The 18,119-nt window shown below is 48.9% G+C and overlaps 1 protein-coding gene across 1 annotated transcript in view; it reads left to right on the top strand.

The window, feature by feature from the left end:
• Nucleotides 1-18,119, top strand: part of SMARCC1 (SWI/SNF related, matrix associated, actin dependent regulator of chromatin, subfamily c, member 1) — a 65,846-nt gene that overhangs the window by 39,279 nt on the left and 8,448 nt on the right. Inside the window, exons 20-25 of the mRNA XM_010076978.1 lie at nt 517-678; nt 7,079-7,134; nt 7,789-7,903; nt 8,766-8,920; nt 11,179-11,313; nt 14,976-15,234. Of these exons, the coding sequence (XP_010075280.1) occupies nt 517-678; nt 7,079-7,134; nt 7,789-7,903; nt 8,766-8,920; nt 11,179-11,313; nt 14,976-15,234 (882 nt within the window). The remainder of the gene's footprint in view (nt 1-516; nt 679-7,078; nt 7,135-7,788; nt 7,904-8,765; nt 8,921-11,178; nt 11,314-14,975; nt 15,235-18,119) is intronic.

Genomic DNA, 18,119 nt, shown 5'->3' with positions numbered 1-18,119 from the left:
ATCTGCTGATATCCAGCTTTGTGTCCTGTTGTTACTGAAACCCCCAGTTTACAGGCAAGTTAGAGTAGCTCTTGAAGGCCACGGAGTATCTAAAGATGGTTTGCATTCGCCTTTTGTGCTCAGTGACTACTGATGGTGTTTGCAAACAGTTGGTACTGCTGTGAGCACTGCCATTAGTTTAGCTCTGGGTAAATGCACGACGCTAAACTTCAGTTTTAGTTGTGTGAAATCATCTGCCAGTTACATGTGTCCTCTAAGAAATTTGATGAAATAGTTCCTTTTGCTTTTTCCCCTATTTTTTCATGTAAAGTACAGTTTTATGTAATTGGGAAGACGTTTTCCTACCACATTTGAGAGAGAAACTCAGCTACCTGATGGGAAACGAAGGACCTGATGGATATATTTGAGAATTCATTTTGTTACGCGATGTACCTACACACGGGTCAGAGAAAGTCATAACTGGTAATTTACCACCCAAACCTCACGATATACCATTTTCTGTGTGATTTTTAACAGAGGAGTTTTCTCGAGTCAGAGAAGAGGTACCGCTGGAGCTCGTTGAAGCTCACGTCAAGAAGGTGCAGGAAGCAGCCAGAGCCTCTGGGAAGGTGGATCCGACGTACGGGCTGGAGAGCAGCTGCATTGCCGGAACGGGGCCAGATGAGCCGGACAAAATCGGTAGGCTGTCTGTCGGAATGCGGAAATTTCTGCAGATGAGGTTCCTGAAGCGTTTTCTTCTGACTTGTAGTAAACCCCAAGTTCACCACCAGTACGAGGTGGGAATCGTGGGGAAGGGGAGTGTGACAGGTCGCTGCGCTTCCGCTCGCTGCAGGGTTATCGACTGCTGATGCCGAATTCGGGACCTTGGAACTGGCTTTAGTGTGAGCAGTTTGTTTTCCTCCTCTGACTAAATGGAAATGCTCTTGCTTGGGACACAGAGAGTTGAGTGGGGAAAAAATGCCAGAGCAGAACGTTTCACACCAGTTCTGGGGATGTCAGGTAGAGGATGCTGCTGTTCAGCTTTGCAGTTAGGATAAAACAAACGGGGTTTTACAGGCTCTGTGTGCCGCAGCTGAACCCGTGATGTTCTGTCACACCTTTGGTGACCCGTTTTGGTGTAAGTCTTGTACGCAGAGTTCGTTGAGTGGTGGCAGAAGAGGAAGTTTCTATTAGAAGGTGGGCTGGTACGGGGGAATGCCACGGTTCTTGGCTCGGGTTGGTGGGTCTCGGCTCGGGTTGGTGGTTCTTGGCTCGGGTTGGTGGACGTTACACTGCCATGAGCTTGGTTTCGATTGTTTTCAGCAGATACTCTGATATCAAGTCTCTTACCAAAAACGGGGATAGATGCAAATTGTTTATTCCTTACTACAGAGAGTAAAAGCTTATCTTGTGGCAACTCCCTATAAAGTGGAACCGTTTTCTATAACCCTTTCTGTTTAACTCAGTTTTTGGCTCCTACCAGAGTGAAATAAGTAGAGACACAAGGTTTGCTACTACCTACTGACTTTCCCAAAGATGTTCAACTCTTGAGCTTGGTAGAAGCCTACCAACATGTCAGCAGACTGTTGTTTTTCTCTCCAGCATTGTTGGCTGCTCTCTTGTCCAGCTTATCACAAATCATTCCGGTGAATTTTGTGATGGGATGTTTAAAGGCACGTATGGCTTTGGGTAGAACTGAACAGAATGTGATCTCGGTTGACCAGAAGGTTTGATTGGGGCTGCGCTTGTGCATCTCACAGTTGACCTGCCGTCACCCTGTCCGGAGACGGCAGTGAGGGGCCGCGTTGTGTGATGGGATCGCAAGGGACCTGGGTGTCCGCTGCCAACTGCTTGTCCTGCAGGCGAAGATGCAGCTCGACTATTTGTGGTACTTAAAGTCTGTTTTAAAACTATGCTTCTAAATTAGATGTAAAAGTACTGCTTAATTCTTGAAGCTATGTTTAAAATAGAAGTTAACAGACCACTCAGTCCTTCTGTTGCAACTTTTGGTTCTGCTGTCGGTGGGATGGGCTTGGGCGGGAGGCAGCGCAGTGCTTTGGGAAGGTGGGGGGTGTGTGCTGAAAGGGGAACACCAGCACCGGGGGTATCTGCTGCTCCCTGTTCCGCAGGGCTCTGCTGTGCAGAGCTGACAGCAAGCATCACAGCTCTGTTCAAAGGGCAAGGCTTTGGGCTTCGTTTTAAAGTCCAGTATTAAAAAAAACCCAAAAAACTAAGAGCTATTCCATCTGGGACTGAGTTTAATTTGATAGCTATTTTAAAATCAGCTTAGCTTAAGTTAAATTTTTCTTACTGGGGATTTGTTTCCCTTTTTCCATGTTCTCCGAGCCCAGCTTTCCCTTGGGTAGGTACGTGTGAAGGACCTCTGTACAGGGATGCTGCTCTGAGCCGTGATCCCTAACCCTGCCGCGCAGCCGTGGAAGTTCACGGTTGCTCCATCCCTGGGGATGTCACTGGGCCGGTGGCCAGCCCGTGCTCTGGGAGAGCTTGTGCCCAGGTTGCCAGCAGAGATTGGGAAGTGCTTGTGGGTTCCTAAGGGGAGCTGGGCAGCGGCTGACCGTAGCACGACGATCTCTCAATGAGCCGTGTAGCGCGTCCTCGCAGTTGTGCCGTCCTGTGATGGTTAATGCGATTTGTATGGGGCTGGGGCTAATGGAGTGAATTAGGGCAGCAGCAGATGGTTCTGCCTGGGGGAGCTGCTTGCAGAGAGCGAACTGGGTCACTCCACAATCTGCGGTGCCTCCCGGCTCCAAAGCAGCTGTGCACGGGAGGGCACGGGGGAGTCCGCAGCGGGCACGGGCAGAGGTGTGGGCGGTACGTTGGGGTACGCAGCTGCGGACACGGAGCTGTGTCCTTGCAGGGCTAGACCTGGAATTTTATATTTAAATGTCGGCATGGAGAGCTAAATATATCTGCTGAGGGTTCTGTGCTATCATTAAAGTTCATCAGTTGTTGTATTTTAGAAATAAAACTATATCATAGCTCCATAATAATGTAAAAACTCTTAATATTGGTGAGTTATAGGTAATGTGGAATGCAAAGGGGAAAATATTCCTGGAACAGATTACAGAGGCTTCCGTTAATATCCAAGAATCTCCTCTTTTCAGTCTTTGTTGTTGGTTTTTCTAAAAGCTGATGATGGTTCCCTTCAAACTGATCTAGTGAGGCTTCAGCAGAGCCAGGAGGAGGCTCCAGAGGTTCGGGAGCTGTGGATAGACGCTGTCTTTTGCTTTCCAGGATAGTGCCCGCTGTAGGTTATCGAGTGCGGGAGGGGAGGATGCTCTGCATCTCTTCCAGTAAAAATGAGCTGAGGCGGGCAACCAGGGGACCCCAGCTCTTCGGGCTGGCGATTGCGCTGCAGAGAAGGGAAATACTCCATACACCGGTGACACTTCGTAGTTTCAGTTCAGCCTTCGCTGGGTGGGTGTGCTTTCATAGTGGCTTTTCCAAAGGTGATTCACTACATGCGTGTGCACGGAACGAGGCGCGAGGCAGTCCCCGACGTGCCTGTGTTGGAGGCAGTTACTTCTGCATTTTAGGTTTTATTCTGACAAGTATTTCACCGAAAGTGTTTCCACTGGCACAAGGGGATGGGTGCGTCAAGCCGTAGCTCATTGGTGACAGCGCCGAGGGGATGGGCGGCTCGTTTATAGGCTCTGCGACGACTGTGAGCGATTTAAATGGATGGGTAAATTCAACATTTTATGGCTGATTTTGTGTCATTCTCAACTACACACACTAGGAAACTGCACGCAGCTATAGTACAGGGGAGAAGCCATTTGGCTTCATCTTTGGCAGGATGATTTCTCTTGTGGTCCCCGGGGCGTGCTTTCGCTCCGCAATCCTGCAAGCGTGGCTAAAACGAGCAGCCGCCGAGTGCTCTGCTCGCTTTGCGTGCATCCAGGTGCGTCGGAGCTCGTCCTGCGCCGCGGGAGGACTGAGCCCATCCATCCTGCGATGCACGCGTGCGGCTCGCACGGAAGCTGCGCCGGCTCTGGGGGAACCCTCCAGCCCTCCCCGCGGGAGCCCACGTGGTTCTTGTGCTCTACAAGCTGCGCGGAGCAGAAACGGAGGGAGCTCTGCTGGCTGTGGAAAGTGTAAATTGTGGGTTAGATAATAGGGTAATGATCCAGGGTTTTCCACAGCTAGAGCTTGTTTCCTCTCAATTAAATATGAATATTCGAGGCTGACTCTTGGCAGGTTGGGTGTGTTGCCTTAGTGAAAACAAAGGAGAGTAGGATGTCTTGAGGGCAGCTTTAAATTATTTGCTGAGCTGAAACTCCGCGATTCTCTGCATTTCTACCCGGAGTTTTGCTGATTGTTCTTCTGATGACACTAGAGGTTACGTATCTGCGCACGCCGCAAGTGTCTGTCCGCTGGTAACGCAGCACATTCTTAACTGTGGAAATATTTTGTAGTTTTACTTCTTGACGTAAGGGCAATTTAACCTCTCTGTAAAGTCACTGGGCTTCATCAGAAGTCCCTGATGTATTGGAAGAGGAGGCTCGGCGTTCTTGGAGACAATATGCAAACAGAACAAGCTTCCATAGAGACAGCAAATATTTGCAGCTTCGGTTTGGAGAGGGAATGTCTCCTGGTCTGCAAGTGGATTCTCCCTCTTGGAAGATGTCTTGGCTCTTGCTGATAGAAGAAATCTTGTTAATTTTGGTTCCCCGCAGCCTGCAGGGTTAGTGCCAGACCTGCTGAGGAGGTTTGAAGAGCATCCCTGGTGCCGTAGGAGGGGGATTCAGGCTCTTTCTTCTCACTAAAGTTAACTCTTCCCTTTTTGTAACAGGGACGTGAATTAATGAACTCTGTTTGCACCGTCCGTTGGGTGTTTTCATTAGATCGTCTAGGGCGATCAGTTCGGTTGTGTTTGTATCCACCTGAAAGGCAGGAGTCATTCCTACCATCCTCATGCAGAGGCAGAAACGTTTTGGGTTTTTTTTCCCATCCTTTCATATCTGAATTTTTACAAGACTCTTAATTATTTTGAGGAAGCTCCAATCGCCTGTAATTTAGAAGCAAAAACCTGCTTCAACCCAGGTAAACTTATTTAACCTCCAAACTACCACTCGACAGCTGTCATTTTCCTTTTCCTCGCACAAGCAGCAGCGTTTCGGCGTGGTCCCCGCGATGCGCAGGCTGCAGGACAGGAGCTGCAGAGCCGCCGCGCTGTCACTGCGGATACAGGCTCCACCGCTAATCCGAGAAAACAGTTTTCAAAACCCACGGACTGCAGCCCGCCTAAAGTTGTCATCCTGATTTTAAAATGACATCTGTTATTACAGCCGGGACTGGAAAACCCAAGTTAAATCAGGGTGTTTGCAGTAATCCTGCTGTCACACGGCCGTACCTTCCGACTCACTCTGTAGCTGGAAGTGTCCCCGTGTGATATAAAACAATTTCTTTGGAGAGGGTCTGACACAAGGGAGAGTCCAAGGGCCGCTCCCTCTTCCTTACTGTGAGATGCTGTGTGTGCTCGGACTTTTTTTTCTCCTTTGAGACAAATTTTTCTAAAGGAAGGAGTTAGTCTTTCAGGGGTGTCCTGCTGATTTCTCTGCAGCAGGAGTCGCTCAGCGGCTCTTGCTGTGCTCTAATGGGTGTCCAGGTGTGTCCAGAGAGCCGTGCGTGCCCCATCCCTGGAGGGGTTCAGGACCAGGCTGGATGAGGCTTTGGGCAACCTGAGCTAGTGGGAGGTGTCCCTGCCCAGGGCAGGGGGTGGCACTGGGTGGGCTTTAAGGTCCCTTCCCACCCAAACCATCCTGGGATTCTGTGAATTTGGATGCAGAGGGAACTCAGAGCTTTCAGCTGGTAGTTTATTTTCTTTCCTTGGTTTGTATCTAACCAACAGCCGGCTCTTGTGCTGAGCCGTGGTCCATCCCTTAGCACCGAACCAGGTGGCCGTGGTTGGGCTCCTGGGGAGCTGCAGTGCAGCTTGTTCAAAGTGAGAGGGCGAAGAAAGGGGTAGGATCTGAATTGGATCATTTCATTCATCCCCTCTTCAGTCCAAACCCACGAGTATTGGTGTCATTACCGCAAGAGAATGAACGATGGAGGTCTGAGTGAGAGCAGGAACATCTGCCCTGGGACTGTGCCATCGGGCCAGTTTCTTTGGCTTAAGAAGCTTCATGGCTCAGTTCAGACTCGAACTTGTGCTTTGGGTGCATTTCTGAGGGCTCGGGTACAATTTCAGAGAGGTTTGGGGACAGATGTGTTTGGAGGAACTGCACGAATCACCTACAGGGCTGGAGAACCGGGTGGTCGTCACGCCCACGCAGAGCAGCAGGTAGGAAGGGTGGGAAATGAGGTTTGGTGTCAAACCGGTGCGGAGGATAGCCGCTCGCTGCCTGGAGCACCGGTGGTTTCGGGGCCAGAAATAGCGAGAGGTCCTTCGGGTTTAAGAACAGTGTCAGGGCTTTAACGATTTTACGGGTGTTCAGTGTTCCTCTGGTGTTGAATGATTATTTTGAAGACTGCGTTGGAGGATTCTGGCGTTTGCACCACCTGGAAAACGGGATTTAAGTCTTCGGTTGACCTGCAGCATGTGCCAGTGCCTCTGGGCAGAGCTTTCATCGAAAGCAGCTCAGGGGATCTTGTGCTGAGGAAGAATGACAGGTCTGACAGCGCCGTAATTAAGGTTAATCACGTCACTGACAACCGTCTCCAGAATCAAACCGGCTCTATTGGGAAAAACGTTTTATGATCCTGCGCCTCGCCAGTGGAATCACTGTGTGGTTTGAGTGCTGCAGAGCTGTGCCTTGGACCGTCCTTTATGCGGCTGAAATTGATAGATTTGGTGGGTAACTGGGGGCTTCAGCAGAGCATGGATAATATAATGTCGTGTCCTGCTTGTTGGGCTGAAAAGCAAAACCAGTTCAACTTAAACTTGCAAGTAAACTTGATTATTTAAAACTGAAATTAGTGGGAGCAGCTTTGAGTCTTCCAGGAGTTTGTGTTGTGTGGCGTTCTTTAAACCACTGTCGGGGAGAACAGAAAATTTTAGTTAACCCTGAGAAAAATATTGAGTATGGGAATTGGATGCTCTGTTAATCCTAAACACTCGTTTGTGTTTTCTCAGATGGAGCTGAAGAAGAAAAGATGGAGACGGAGACAGATGGGCAGCAGTCGGAGAAGGTAAGCTTGGCTCTGCCCAGGGCTTATGAAAAGATGCTTCCGAGGCTTAGGAACCTCAGTTACTGCGTTCTGAGACGCCTGGCAAGACCAGTACACAGCAGTGCCTGTGTAGGTCAGTGTGTGTGTCCGTGGGGAATGGTTTTCAGTCTCTGTAGTGCCTCCTTGTCCCAGGAGTGATTCAGTCCCAAACCATACGGAGACGTTTCGTTTGCTGGGCAAACGGGACCAAGGCGCCTGGGCTGCCCCGTGGTTACAGGTGTGTGTTGTGTACGTGTGGTGTTGGGTGTGCTGCATCCTGCCCGTAAAGATCAGATACTTCAAAATTAATTCCTTCAGCCTGTTGGTGATGCCCACAAGAATGCCCTTGTTTGGTGGTGGTTGTTCTTTACAACCCCGTGTCTACAGACACCGCAGCTCTCCAGATGGTCTGCAATAGTGGCACTGGCTGGGGTTGTTTCAGACCCGAGCTGGAATTTAATGAATAACCTGGAATTGGAGCATCACCCTGCTCAGGAAGCGGTGGTGGGGAGTCTGCAGCAACAGCAACGAGTCTCTTCCTTTATGACAGCAAATGAATTTGAAAGCTATGAACCAAGTTAGCAGTGAACATCTTCTATAGCTCTCATTCTTCAAACAATCTCTCATCCCATTCAGGTTGAAAACAAAGCAGAGACTGACATTGAGGAAGGTGATAAAGTACAAGAAGGAGAAAATGAGCGAAATCGAGAAAAAGAGCAAGACAGCGAAGTGGCTGCAGAGCCCAAGCCAGGTAACGGTTCCCAGCGGCTCCTCCAGCCTTCCCGAAAGCAGTTGGAAGAGACTATCAGCTCAGCCGGGGCAGAAATATTTCCTCGTGCACATCAGGCTGCTTCATGGTTCAGTAGTAAATATTGCAGTTTAATTTCACCGCAGAGTTCAGGCACTAAATTCTTTCTTGAAGTCATTGAAGCTCAGCTGAGCTTTCTTCCACTGCCTGTAGGGACTGGGGGAGCAATTGCAGTAGCAAAGTGGGTGTAGGTCGTATCAGTTATTTTCGTTTCCCTGTATTACACACTGTTGGATCGTTTTGGATGCAAAGAAATGGGATTGCTCACTTCTACCCTGGGAGGTAAAGCTGTTTGCTCAGTTTCCCCGGGAGGTTGTGCAGAGCCTTTCCTTTGACAGTCTAAGGAGCACTGGGGTTAAATAAGAAGAAAAACATTCTTCTTCTTTAACATGTTTCCCTTGTACCACAGGGGTATATAATTCTTTCCCAGAAATGGCATTGAGTGTTTTAGCAGCAGGTCGAACAGGCAGCGTTTGGATTTGATGTGATAAGGAGCTGATTGGGAGCTGCAGCTGCCGTTGTTCTGATGAGAGCGAGCTGCTGGCAGGGGTGGATGGATGGATGGATGGATGGGATGGAAACTAAAGCGTTTAAAGTTGCCCTGTTTGGTGGATCAGCTCCTCTTAGACAAGAGTTGCTCCCCTGCCAGCGTTTGGATGGGTAGCAGTGCTGTAACGCAGGAGTGTGACGGTGTGGGTGAATTTATTTGACATCGGCAGCGTACGTGGTGCAGTTCCTGCCCCGACGCAATGCTGTTAATGCGGGGAGAACGCACCCAACGGGCTTGGTGGGAAATCTCTTTCAGAGGAAAAGGAGGCAGAAGAGAACAAGGAGAACGTTGATGCCAGCAAAGACAAAGAAATCGAGGCTGGGAAGAAGAAAGTGGAACATGAAATCTCGGAAGGAAACGTCGCTACAGCTGCAGCTGCTGCCCTGGCCTCCGCTGCCACCAAAGCAAAGGTTTGTTTTCCACAAATACCCATTGGCTTGGTTTCCAGTTCGCGTTAGAACTCTGCTTGAAATGGTCCTTTGTTCCAGATCTGGGCAGTTTCGTGTTCCAGTCTCCAGTACCTTGAAGGAGCACAAGTGCCATCTTCAGTTTCGGCGGCTTGAGCTCCCAAGTGCAGAGTTTTCATTGAGGCAGCTGCTTTAACGATTGCGAATTCGATGGAAATCCCTAGGAAAGAACCCCAAAATGTGTTTGGCATTTTTGGGAAAGACTTTTCAGTGCTCGATAGGTCTGGCTGTAATGCCAAGGGCGTAGGTCTGGGTGCCAAGTCCCTTTTTCCCCGTGCCACCCAGTTCCCAGGAGCCTTCGGTGCTTGCACTCCGTGTCTATAGAAACAACACACCGTTCAGTTCCAGCACTGCAATTTTTTATAGACAGCTTCACGATTCTTGTGTGAAGAGGTACTGTGTGTCTGTTATAAGCACGTTCTTGCCTCCCTATCGTTAAACTTCTGTCTGTCTGTCTGTCTGCAGCCTCTATATGAGCTGTCGGGTCTGCGTCCTGTCTAAGGGCTTTTCTTTGCCCTACAATTACTGGTTGCATGTTGGCTTTCATTTTCTTTTGGCAGGAACCAGACCACCTTTGCTTCTTTCAGAATATCTTTTTCAAAATCTGCTTTCTCTTTACCTTTTTTTTTTTTAATTGAAGTTCTAGTTTGGGGTTCTTAACGGCTCTTGGGTTCAGTGCCACGGTCCATGTTACCTCCCAATGGATTTCCAGGACATCATCGTGGACAGAATGAGGTGTTGCATGTGTCGTGCTGAATTTGCAGTCTCGATATTTGATTCCTATAACTTCAGGCTTTTTTTTCCCAGCTGCATCGTATGTACTGAGGGCAGCGTGACGATGGGTGTTGCCGTGATGTGGTTTATGACCCCAGGAGATCTGAGGGTATTTTTAGTTCTTACCTTCCAAGCCAGGTTCTGAAATCACAAGTTGCATGAATTCAGCGTTGCTCAGTGTCAGAGCCAGGCACCCTGCCATCTCCTGCTTTTTTTTCCTTTGGTGATACTGGGAGGGAGAAGGGACGTGGCTACTGGCAGCTTTCATTATGGTAGTAGTAGTGCTATAGAAGAATTTTAGCTTTATAGTGCAGGAAATGCTATAATTAGGATGTTCACGCTTTGGAGGAGAATTCAACAGGGATTTCCCTTTCCATTTCCACTTCAAAACCTCGCCCCTCCTTCCCCCTCGCCCCGTGGCTTTGCTCGGACACTGCTGGGGGAACAGTTAATACAGACGCTTCGAGCGGGACGCACGGTGGGTGCTTTGGGTGTATTTTCATTTCAAACAGCAGGCTTTTAAAAAAGCTGATAGCAGGCATCATTAACATGCCTTTCACACTTGGAAAATGTGAAACGCTTTTCTAGGCTGTCTCATAGATCACATATATGCACAGATATATATATATATCCTGTATCATTTTTGTTGTGTGTAAATGGGGTAAAGCTAAAGCCTTACAGAGAATCTATTTGCCTTTTTTTACAGTTTGCTTTTGCAGTTTAAATACAGCTTTGCCTTCAGCTTTCTTCTGCAACAGGAATACTACACAACCTGGTTATAAAAAGAAAATGAAGATTTTTTTTTTTTAACAGTTTCTTCTAATATCAATGTAGAGATTTCTCTGCAAGCTCTCCCTAGCCCGAGGCGGAACTGCTGCGCTGAGAAAACTTACGGTTTAGTGCTGGATAAAATGGGAATGTGCTGAACTAGATGCCTAGATACACAGCTCCTCCTTTACTTGAGCAAAAAATATTTGCATGGCAAAGGCACGCAGGGGTCATCTCCCTGGTTTTGCGGCTCGTGCCAGGTGAAAGCCTCCAGGGTGTGTTTTGGTGGAAGCTTTTTAGATGACCTGCAGCTGACTCGGTGGAATGTACCCTCGCTGGCTCCTCTGTGTTTCCCCTGAAAGCGCGCTCTGTTGTGCCGCGCTCGCGAGGCTTCCAGGCAAAGCTGCATCGCCTCTGAGCCCTGAGCATCCCCAAAGCCTCTTGTATTAAACCTTGACACCTATTCATTGATTCAAAGCTTAATAATCTTCTAAGGGCTTCTGATTCCGAGCACAAGATTGATAACCTAATGCCCCATTTTCTGCCCAGAAGTGGAACGGGAGGGCTGATGGTGGATGAGGTGTAGCTGGCTTATTTCTTGCCTTAAAGCACTTCGCATGCATTTCACAAAATAAAGCAAAAACGTGTTTTCTCCTCAGCATCTGGCAGCAGTGGAGGAAAGAAAGATCAAGTCCCTGGTGGCCCTGCTGGTGGAAACGCAGATGAAGAAGCTGGAGATAAAACTTCGCCATTTCGAGGAGCTGGAAACCATTATGGACAGAGAGAAAGAGGCGGTGAGTGGGGGGGATGACCTGAGATTCTGCATTCAGTAAGTCACTGCAAAGATCTGTGTGTGCCAACAGGTGGAAAACCAGCACCTGCAGCTGCTCCTCGCCTCTGTGTGGGTCTCCTTCAGCTAGAATTCGTGATTACCCCCGGCAGCAGCACTGGAGCCCTCTCCGTCGGCATCCAGCGTCTTCTCTTTATCATAGGCAGCAAACTGGGGGTGTCCTGGATTTGCTTCCTAATCCACACTCCTGTAATCTAAGCATGAGTGTGGAATTGGTCCTGAGCCTTTCTGTAGGCTTTATCCCATGAATGATATCGTAGGATCACGGAATGGTTTGGGTGGGAAGGGACCTCAAAGCCCACCCAGGGCCACCCCCTGCCATGGGCAGGGACCCCTCCCACCAGCCCAGGTTGCCCAAAGCCTCATCCAGCCTGGCCTTGAACCCCTCCAGGGATGGGGCATCCACAGCTTCTCTGGGCTCCCTGGGGCTCTGCCTCTCCCCCCGCACTGGAAAACATTTCTTCCTAATATCTGACATAGAGATGGCTTTTCCCTGTCAAGACAGTGAAATGGGTGGAGAACTTCCTTCCCTAAGGGAAGGGGAGCCATCTCTGTCTGCCTTTCCTTCCTGACCCGGGTTAGACGGAAGGTTTGGGTTTCAGCACGTAGTTCAGTTTTTTTGGAGGACATTCTCAGTGGCTCTTGGGAACGTCCTCAAAGTGAGATGTGGTAGCAGAAGGATGCTCAGGAGTAACACGTCTCATTTTGTGATGGATTATGATCTCTGGAGGGGTTCAAGGCCAGGCTGGATGAGGCTTTGGGCAACCTGGGCTGGTGGGAGGTGTCCCTGCCCATGGCAGGGGGTGGCACTGGGTGGGCTTTAAGGTCCCTTCCCACCCAAACCATCCTGTGGTTCCATGATGGGATTTCTGGAGCTGGAGAGGACAACAGGAGCTTCAAGAGAAGGGAAGGAGGCAATGATGTCAGGAGATGGGAAAAGGGGGTTGCTCATAGGGACCAAAAAAGTACAAAGAACCAAGCTGAATTGACAAATCTAATGATGAAGTGTGACGGAGGATGAGGAGGAGCTGGACCAGCTGCTCAAGAAGGTTGTTAATGTCTGTCCTCAGTCCTGGGAGGCTGGACATGGGTCTTGGTTGAGGTCTGGCCGGCTGGAGAGGGTGGTGACACTGCGGGAGCATCTGTGCGGAGCATCCCCAACAGGGATGAACTGTTTTTATCCCTTATTTAACACCTTACTGCAGACCTGGGTGTCCCTAAGTGAGGGTGTGACACGGCCGGTGCTGCCTGGCTGGCGGTGGCTGGATTGCCCATCAGGTATGAGGTGTTCTTTCATCTCGTACATCAGGCTTTCAGAGAAGCGGTTTCTCTCCAGCTATTGTAAAGATGACCCCAAACCTCATTTTCCTCAGAGTGGTCATTTTTAAAAATTATTTATCTGTCCTGTAGCTTCCTCATTTTTGTCAATACGCAATTACTCCAGATGTGCTGAAGATACCGGCTCATCACCCCAGAGGTTTTCACCTTGGCCCTGCCACGTGGATTCAGTGGAATCTGCGCCCTCGCTTTGGCGTTAATCACGCCGATGGAGGTTGACAAACGCTGGTCTTTGGCTGTGGCAGAATGTCAGCTGGAATTTCTAGATAGCTCAGCATCCTCGACCATGTCAGTGTGGTGTTTGCCTCTGACACTGATTGGCAGCTCGAGAAATGGACCTAACTGTTCTGAAAAGGTTCTCTCTAGATTTCCTTCTTTGGGGGATATATTCTCTTAGTGACAGGGTTTGGGTTTTTTTTTTAATTTTGAGGCATGTGACATTTTCCTATTTAAAAATGTGCATATAAATTTTTCCCTTGGCTTTCTGGTAGTTAAATTTGTTCTTTTCACCTGTCAGAGTAGATATTTAAGTGGAATAATTAAAGCAAAAAATTCCTGAGTGCCATTACACATGATGCGTTTGTGATTTGCCCCACCGGCTTTTTCTTACAGTGAAGGTAAAGAGATTCTGAGTGTCGAGAGAAATCTGTGCTGCGGACTGGAGGGTGATCGATTTTAGGCAAAACACGTTGAGTTCAGTGTTTCATTTCAGTGCTGCCAGCTCTGTGTCTGACGGGGGATGCCGTCGGTCGGATGTCGGCAGGAGCCTCGTTGACCCAGAATTGATAACAGCTCATGAACGCTGCCGCTGCCCGTGCCTGGGGAGGGAGGAGTTAGGTGAAGTTGGAGTACAATGATGGTTATTGTATGAGGATAGGTTAAGCGCTTTTTCCTCTTTTCTCATCCTCAGGGGAGGGGAATGTGCAGCAGAGAAGTTTTCCTAAGCCCAAGGTGTGTTTTCAGACACTAAATGCTGGTTAGGGATGCTTGTGTATATTTTAACTGTGGCAGGACAGGGTGCCACAAAGAGAGCAAAGCAGGAACACAAAGAGGTATAAGAAGGATATATGGTGTCGCCGTACTTCTTGCCTGAGCCTTTGTTTCGGGCCGTTTGCGGTCATTCTTCTGGGAGCTGCCTGCCACCTCCTGCGTCTGTTTCCACCCACGCACAATTACCCCCTTGGTGTACGGGTCTCTTCATTTTATCAAGTTCTTCCCGCTAACGTATGAGATTGGTCAAGGAAAAAAGAGTCGTGGCAGCATGAATAATCCCATTGTGGTCCCTACATGCTTGAGCACCAGCCCCAGCAAGGAGGATGTATAATTCATTAGGCTCCGGCCCCGTCTGGTCCCATGGGTGAGTGCGTGCTCTGTAGTGTTCTGTTTCCATCCCCGCTTGTGTCGGCGCTCACGCCGCTAACACAAAGTGTCGATGCAGCTTTGGGAGGTCTGGAGAACTTCTGCTAGGTGGAAGTTTAGTTTCCTTGGCAACCTGCTTTTCAGATAAATTATGGAATATATCTGAAAATGCTCATTAAATATTTGTAAACCAGTCACACAAATCCATATATATCCCATTGCTTAGGAGTGGTAGGTGTGGAAGAGCGTTGTGATTTCCAGAATAAGTGAAATGCCGTACACTGCCTTAAGCCAACAGTAATCAATCGTATAAATGCCCAACAGTAAGAAATATTTTCTGTTGCTTCTTTTTATTTGGGGCTCGCTTACTCTCTACATGGCTTCATAATTAAACAAAGCAGCCTGTTTTATGTTAATTGGCCTAAATTATGTGAGTTATTTATTTAATACTCTTCTTAATAGTGCAAATCATTGCCGTCCAGCTATCGTGATGTCCAGGTCCTGCATTAAAATAAAATTACAGAGGTAGGATCTTGCCCATAATCCCTGAGCTCGTGCTGCTGCCCACGTTCTGCTTTGGTCCTTCCCTAGAAAATCGTTTTTGTTTCCCCTTCACCCTCGTTCCAGCGTGATTGAAAGAAGAAGGTCGTTTCTTTTAGACCCGTGTTAAGGCTGGATGGTCTGCATGGGGCTCGTTGAGCGATGGTTGTGTTATGGGAGATCCTTCCGGACAAAACGGGGCGAGTTCATCGGTTCCAGCTGGAGAATGGCCTGGACCCGTCACCAAAACCTGCCACAGATCAGATGGGTGTCAGTAGGAGAGGCGCTGGATTTGCAGAAACAGGTTTTAAATGCATAGTTCTTAACTGTTTTCTTCCCTTTGCCTTTTTTCCCCGGTTTTTGCCATAGTTAGAGCAGCAGAGGCAACAGCTGCTGACGGAACGCCAGAATTTCCACATGGAGCAGCTGAAATACGCCGAGTTAAGGGCTCGGCAGCAAATGGAGCAGCAGCACGGCCAGAACCCGCAGCAGTCCCACCAGCACTCCGGGGGGCCTGGGATGAACCCCCTGGGGGCACCGGCACACCCTGGCTTACTGCCCCACCAGCAGCCCCCGCCCTACCCCATGATGCACCACCAGATGCCACCACCTCACCCCCCACAGCCAGGTAAGAGCTGCAAGGAGAAAGGTCTCCTGTGTTAAGACTCTGCATGGTAGCACCCTGTGATGGCAAATGAAATTCCATCCAAACACAGGAAATTTTTTTTTTTCTCCTGTGAGGGTCCTCAAACCCTGAAGCAAGGTTGTGGGATCTCCATCCTTGGAGGTAGTCATGCCAAGCTCTAAAGTGAAAAATGGAGCTGCCACCAGGTGTCACTGGCAAATGTTTTTGGCTTGTTTTATTTCCTGGAGGAGGCTTGGGTAACCTGGGCTAGTGGGAGATGTCCCTGCCCGTGGCAGGGGGTGGAAGGAGATGGCTTTTAAGGTCCCTTCCAGCCCAAACCCTCCTGTGATTCTGTGGTTCCGTGACTTGTCCTGTTGAGGTGTGGATATCACCAAGGGTGGAGGTATTCCTAATATCAAAGGATGGAGAAATGAGGTGTTGGTGTGACTGTGCCTCACCTCAGGAAGAGGAACATCCACTGGGCATAAAAAAATTACTGTCATTGATTTAAAAAGCAACCGTTTGTGCTTAATGGCAACACTAAGAGCCCTGCTTTGAAGTCCCTGGGTTGCAGTCTCACCTTTAAACCGTTTTGATGTTCTAAGGGATTGGGACTGTCAAATGTTGTACTTCTGTGAAGGTGCTTATGGGAATTGGAACTGAAGGCTTTACTGTACGAGTTGAATGTTGTAGAAATTAGAGTTTAAAATAGAGTGGCACCACCTGGCATGGGGTAACCTGATTGAGTAGCCCACAGTGAAGGAGAATTTTTTTTTTTCAGTTGTCAACTCCTTGACCAAAAACCATTCCAAAAGAAGACTTGATAGGTTATTAGCCAGAAATATTTTGGCAGGTCTTATGTAGGCTGCTGCTGAAGAAGCTGAAGAGTCTGGGGTGTCATAATCAAAAATGTAGGATATGGCAACGGAAAGCTGCAGGAGCTGGAGCTTTCGTCCTGGGATAAGATCTCTGCTCAGCGTATGGTTGGGCCAAGAGCAGAAGGGTAAATTGGTGGGATTTTAAGATAACCATGAAAGTGTGAAGCATCTCATCCAACTGCATGAACCTCTGCGGTAACAAAACCCAATTCAATCAGCAGATGCAGAGTGACGCTCCGTGCAGAGGAAGGTAAGAGTTGGGCATCGTGCGATGGAGATGCTTGAGCTGGCTGTCCTTGATCAGTCAGAGCTCCTGGGTTCGCTGTGCACTTGCAGACGAAAAATGCTGACATTGTTTTGGGTTTTGCTGAAATTAAATTGGGAGTGTGATAAATTATAGTCTCTTTTTTTTAGACTGCAATAATATTGTATTTCGATCTGTTGTATGCTGTATTGACGACTGGGGTCTATTCACTCAGCAGCAGAATGAAAAACCATCCTGTGAAAGAGAGAAATGGCAAATTGGGAACAGATGAAGGGGGGAATCATGGCATATCATTAGAGTAGCTCTTACTTACAAGCTGCTATTGAGCCTGAAAATGTAACAAGATTAAATGCATTGTTGTATTCACAGGGGGACTAATAAAACTTGATTTCTAATATATTCATATCCCTGCTCCACATAATACCGCATTGCTTCAGCCCCACCGTCATCACCCCGGCCGTCTGTCCCCGGTGATCCCTTTCAGCGTGTGCTGGGGGAGTGTGGCGCTGTGATAATTAGTCAGGACATCTCTTTTTCAAATTTGATTAAAGCGAGTCAATAGATTGACTTTCCCACCACCGTCTCCGCTCCGGCTGGACGAGGTGCGGCGCTTCTGGCTCCCGCCGCAGCGGGGCGTCTGCTGCTGGCTCATGGCATACAGACTTAGGACGAGGATGTTGCCGTTTGCCGAGTCTGACCGTTCCCTGGTTTGGGATTTTTGTGAAGGTGAGAATTCAGAGCCCCTTGGAGAGTTTGAAGGGAAACCTCTCTGCTGCTTCTATCCCATCCCAACGGATCTTGCCTAGGAAGCAGAATAGTTGCTTTTCCTCCGGCTCCTCGGTGAAAGTTTGTTAGAGGTGCTTGGGGAGTCCTCAAGCGCCAAGAACCTGTGTCATATCCTACGCATCGTCCTCACTTCCCCGTTCTGAGGACAGCTGTGATGTATTTATTTGACGTGTAAGTCTTGGAGTGTTAATAGTCCAGCGCTTTCATGACAGACCTGGACATGCAAAGATGAAGTTTTGCTCCTCGGTTGCTGGTTGGGATTCTTTGAAACAAACTGGGGAACGTCACCTTACTGGCCACGCGTCTGTGTCAGAGTCATGGAGTGGTTTGGGTGGGAAGGGACCATAACGATCATCAGGTTCCAAGATCCAAGGACTTCCACTGCGTCATTTGTGCCCGTGAGCCTCTTGCAGCGTTGGTGGAGGTGGCAGGAGGCTGTGGGTGGATGAACTCACCGAGCAGCGGAAATCCCTGCTAGAGAGGGCTGAGACACACCTGCAGAAGAAACCTGAGAGCTTTTTTTGCTGCTCTTAGTCCTGTAGATGAACATCTGGATTCAGAGCTGCTGGAAATGTTTTGTAAGGAGCATTTTCCTTACCCGAGTTTTCAGCTCCTCTCCGCTAACAACCTGCTGCCCCAAGGGTGGCAGATTCTTCGTTCAGGTAGATTCATTCATTCTTCCTTGGAGACTCTGCCAAGTTGCCGTCTGCTGCTCCAGCCGCTCTGCAGGAAGAACCGACCCATTCGCTTGGCGTTGGAGGAAACTCCCAAACCAACTTGGCAGGAACCGAGCAGCACCAGTGGGCGACCTGCCAACACCCAGCCCCGAGGGGAGGCTGGAGATGGAAATACCCTCCCCCATTTCCCGTTCAGCTGCGTGATTTTACCTCCAGACTTTACCTTGGTTCTCATTGATGTTTTCAAACAGATTCCTGGCTTTAATCGTGACTAAACGTGTA

This window comes from Pterocles gutturalis, unplaced genomic scaffold (genome assembly GCF_000699245.1).
Source record: "Pterocles gutturalis isolate BGI_N339 unplaced genomic scaffold, ASM69924v1 scaffold13003, whole genome shotgun sequence".
In the NCBI taxonomy this organism is placed as follows: Eukaryota; Metazoa; Chordata; class Aves; order Pterocliformes; family Pteroclidae; genus Pterocles; species Pterocles gutturalis.
This window is presented reverse-complemented; position numbering and strand designations above follow the sequence as displayed.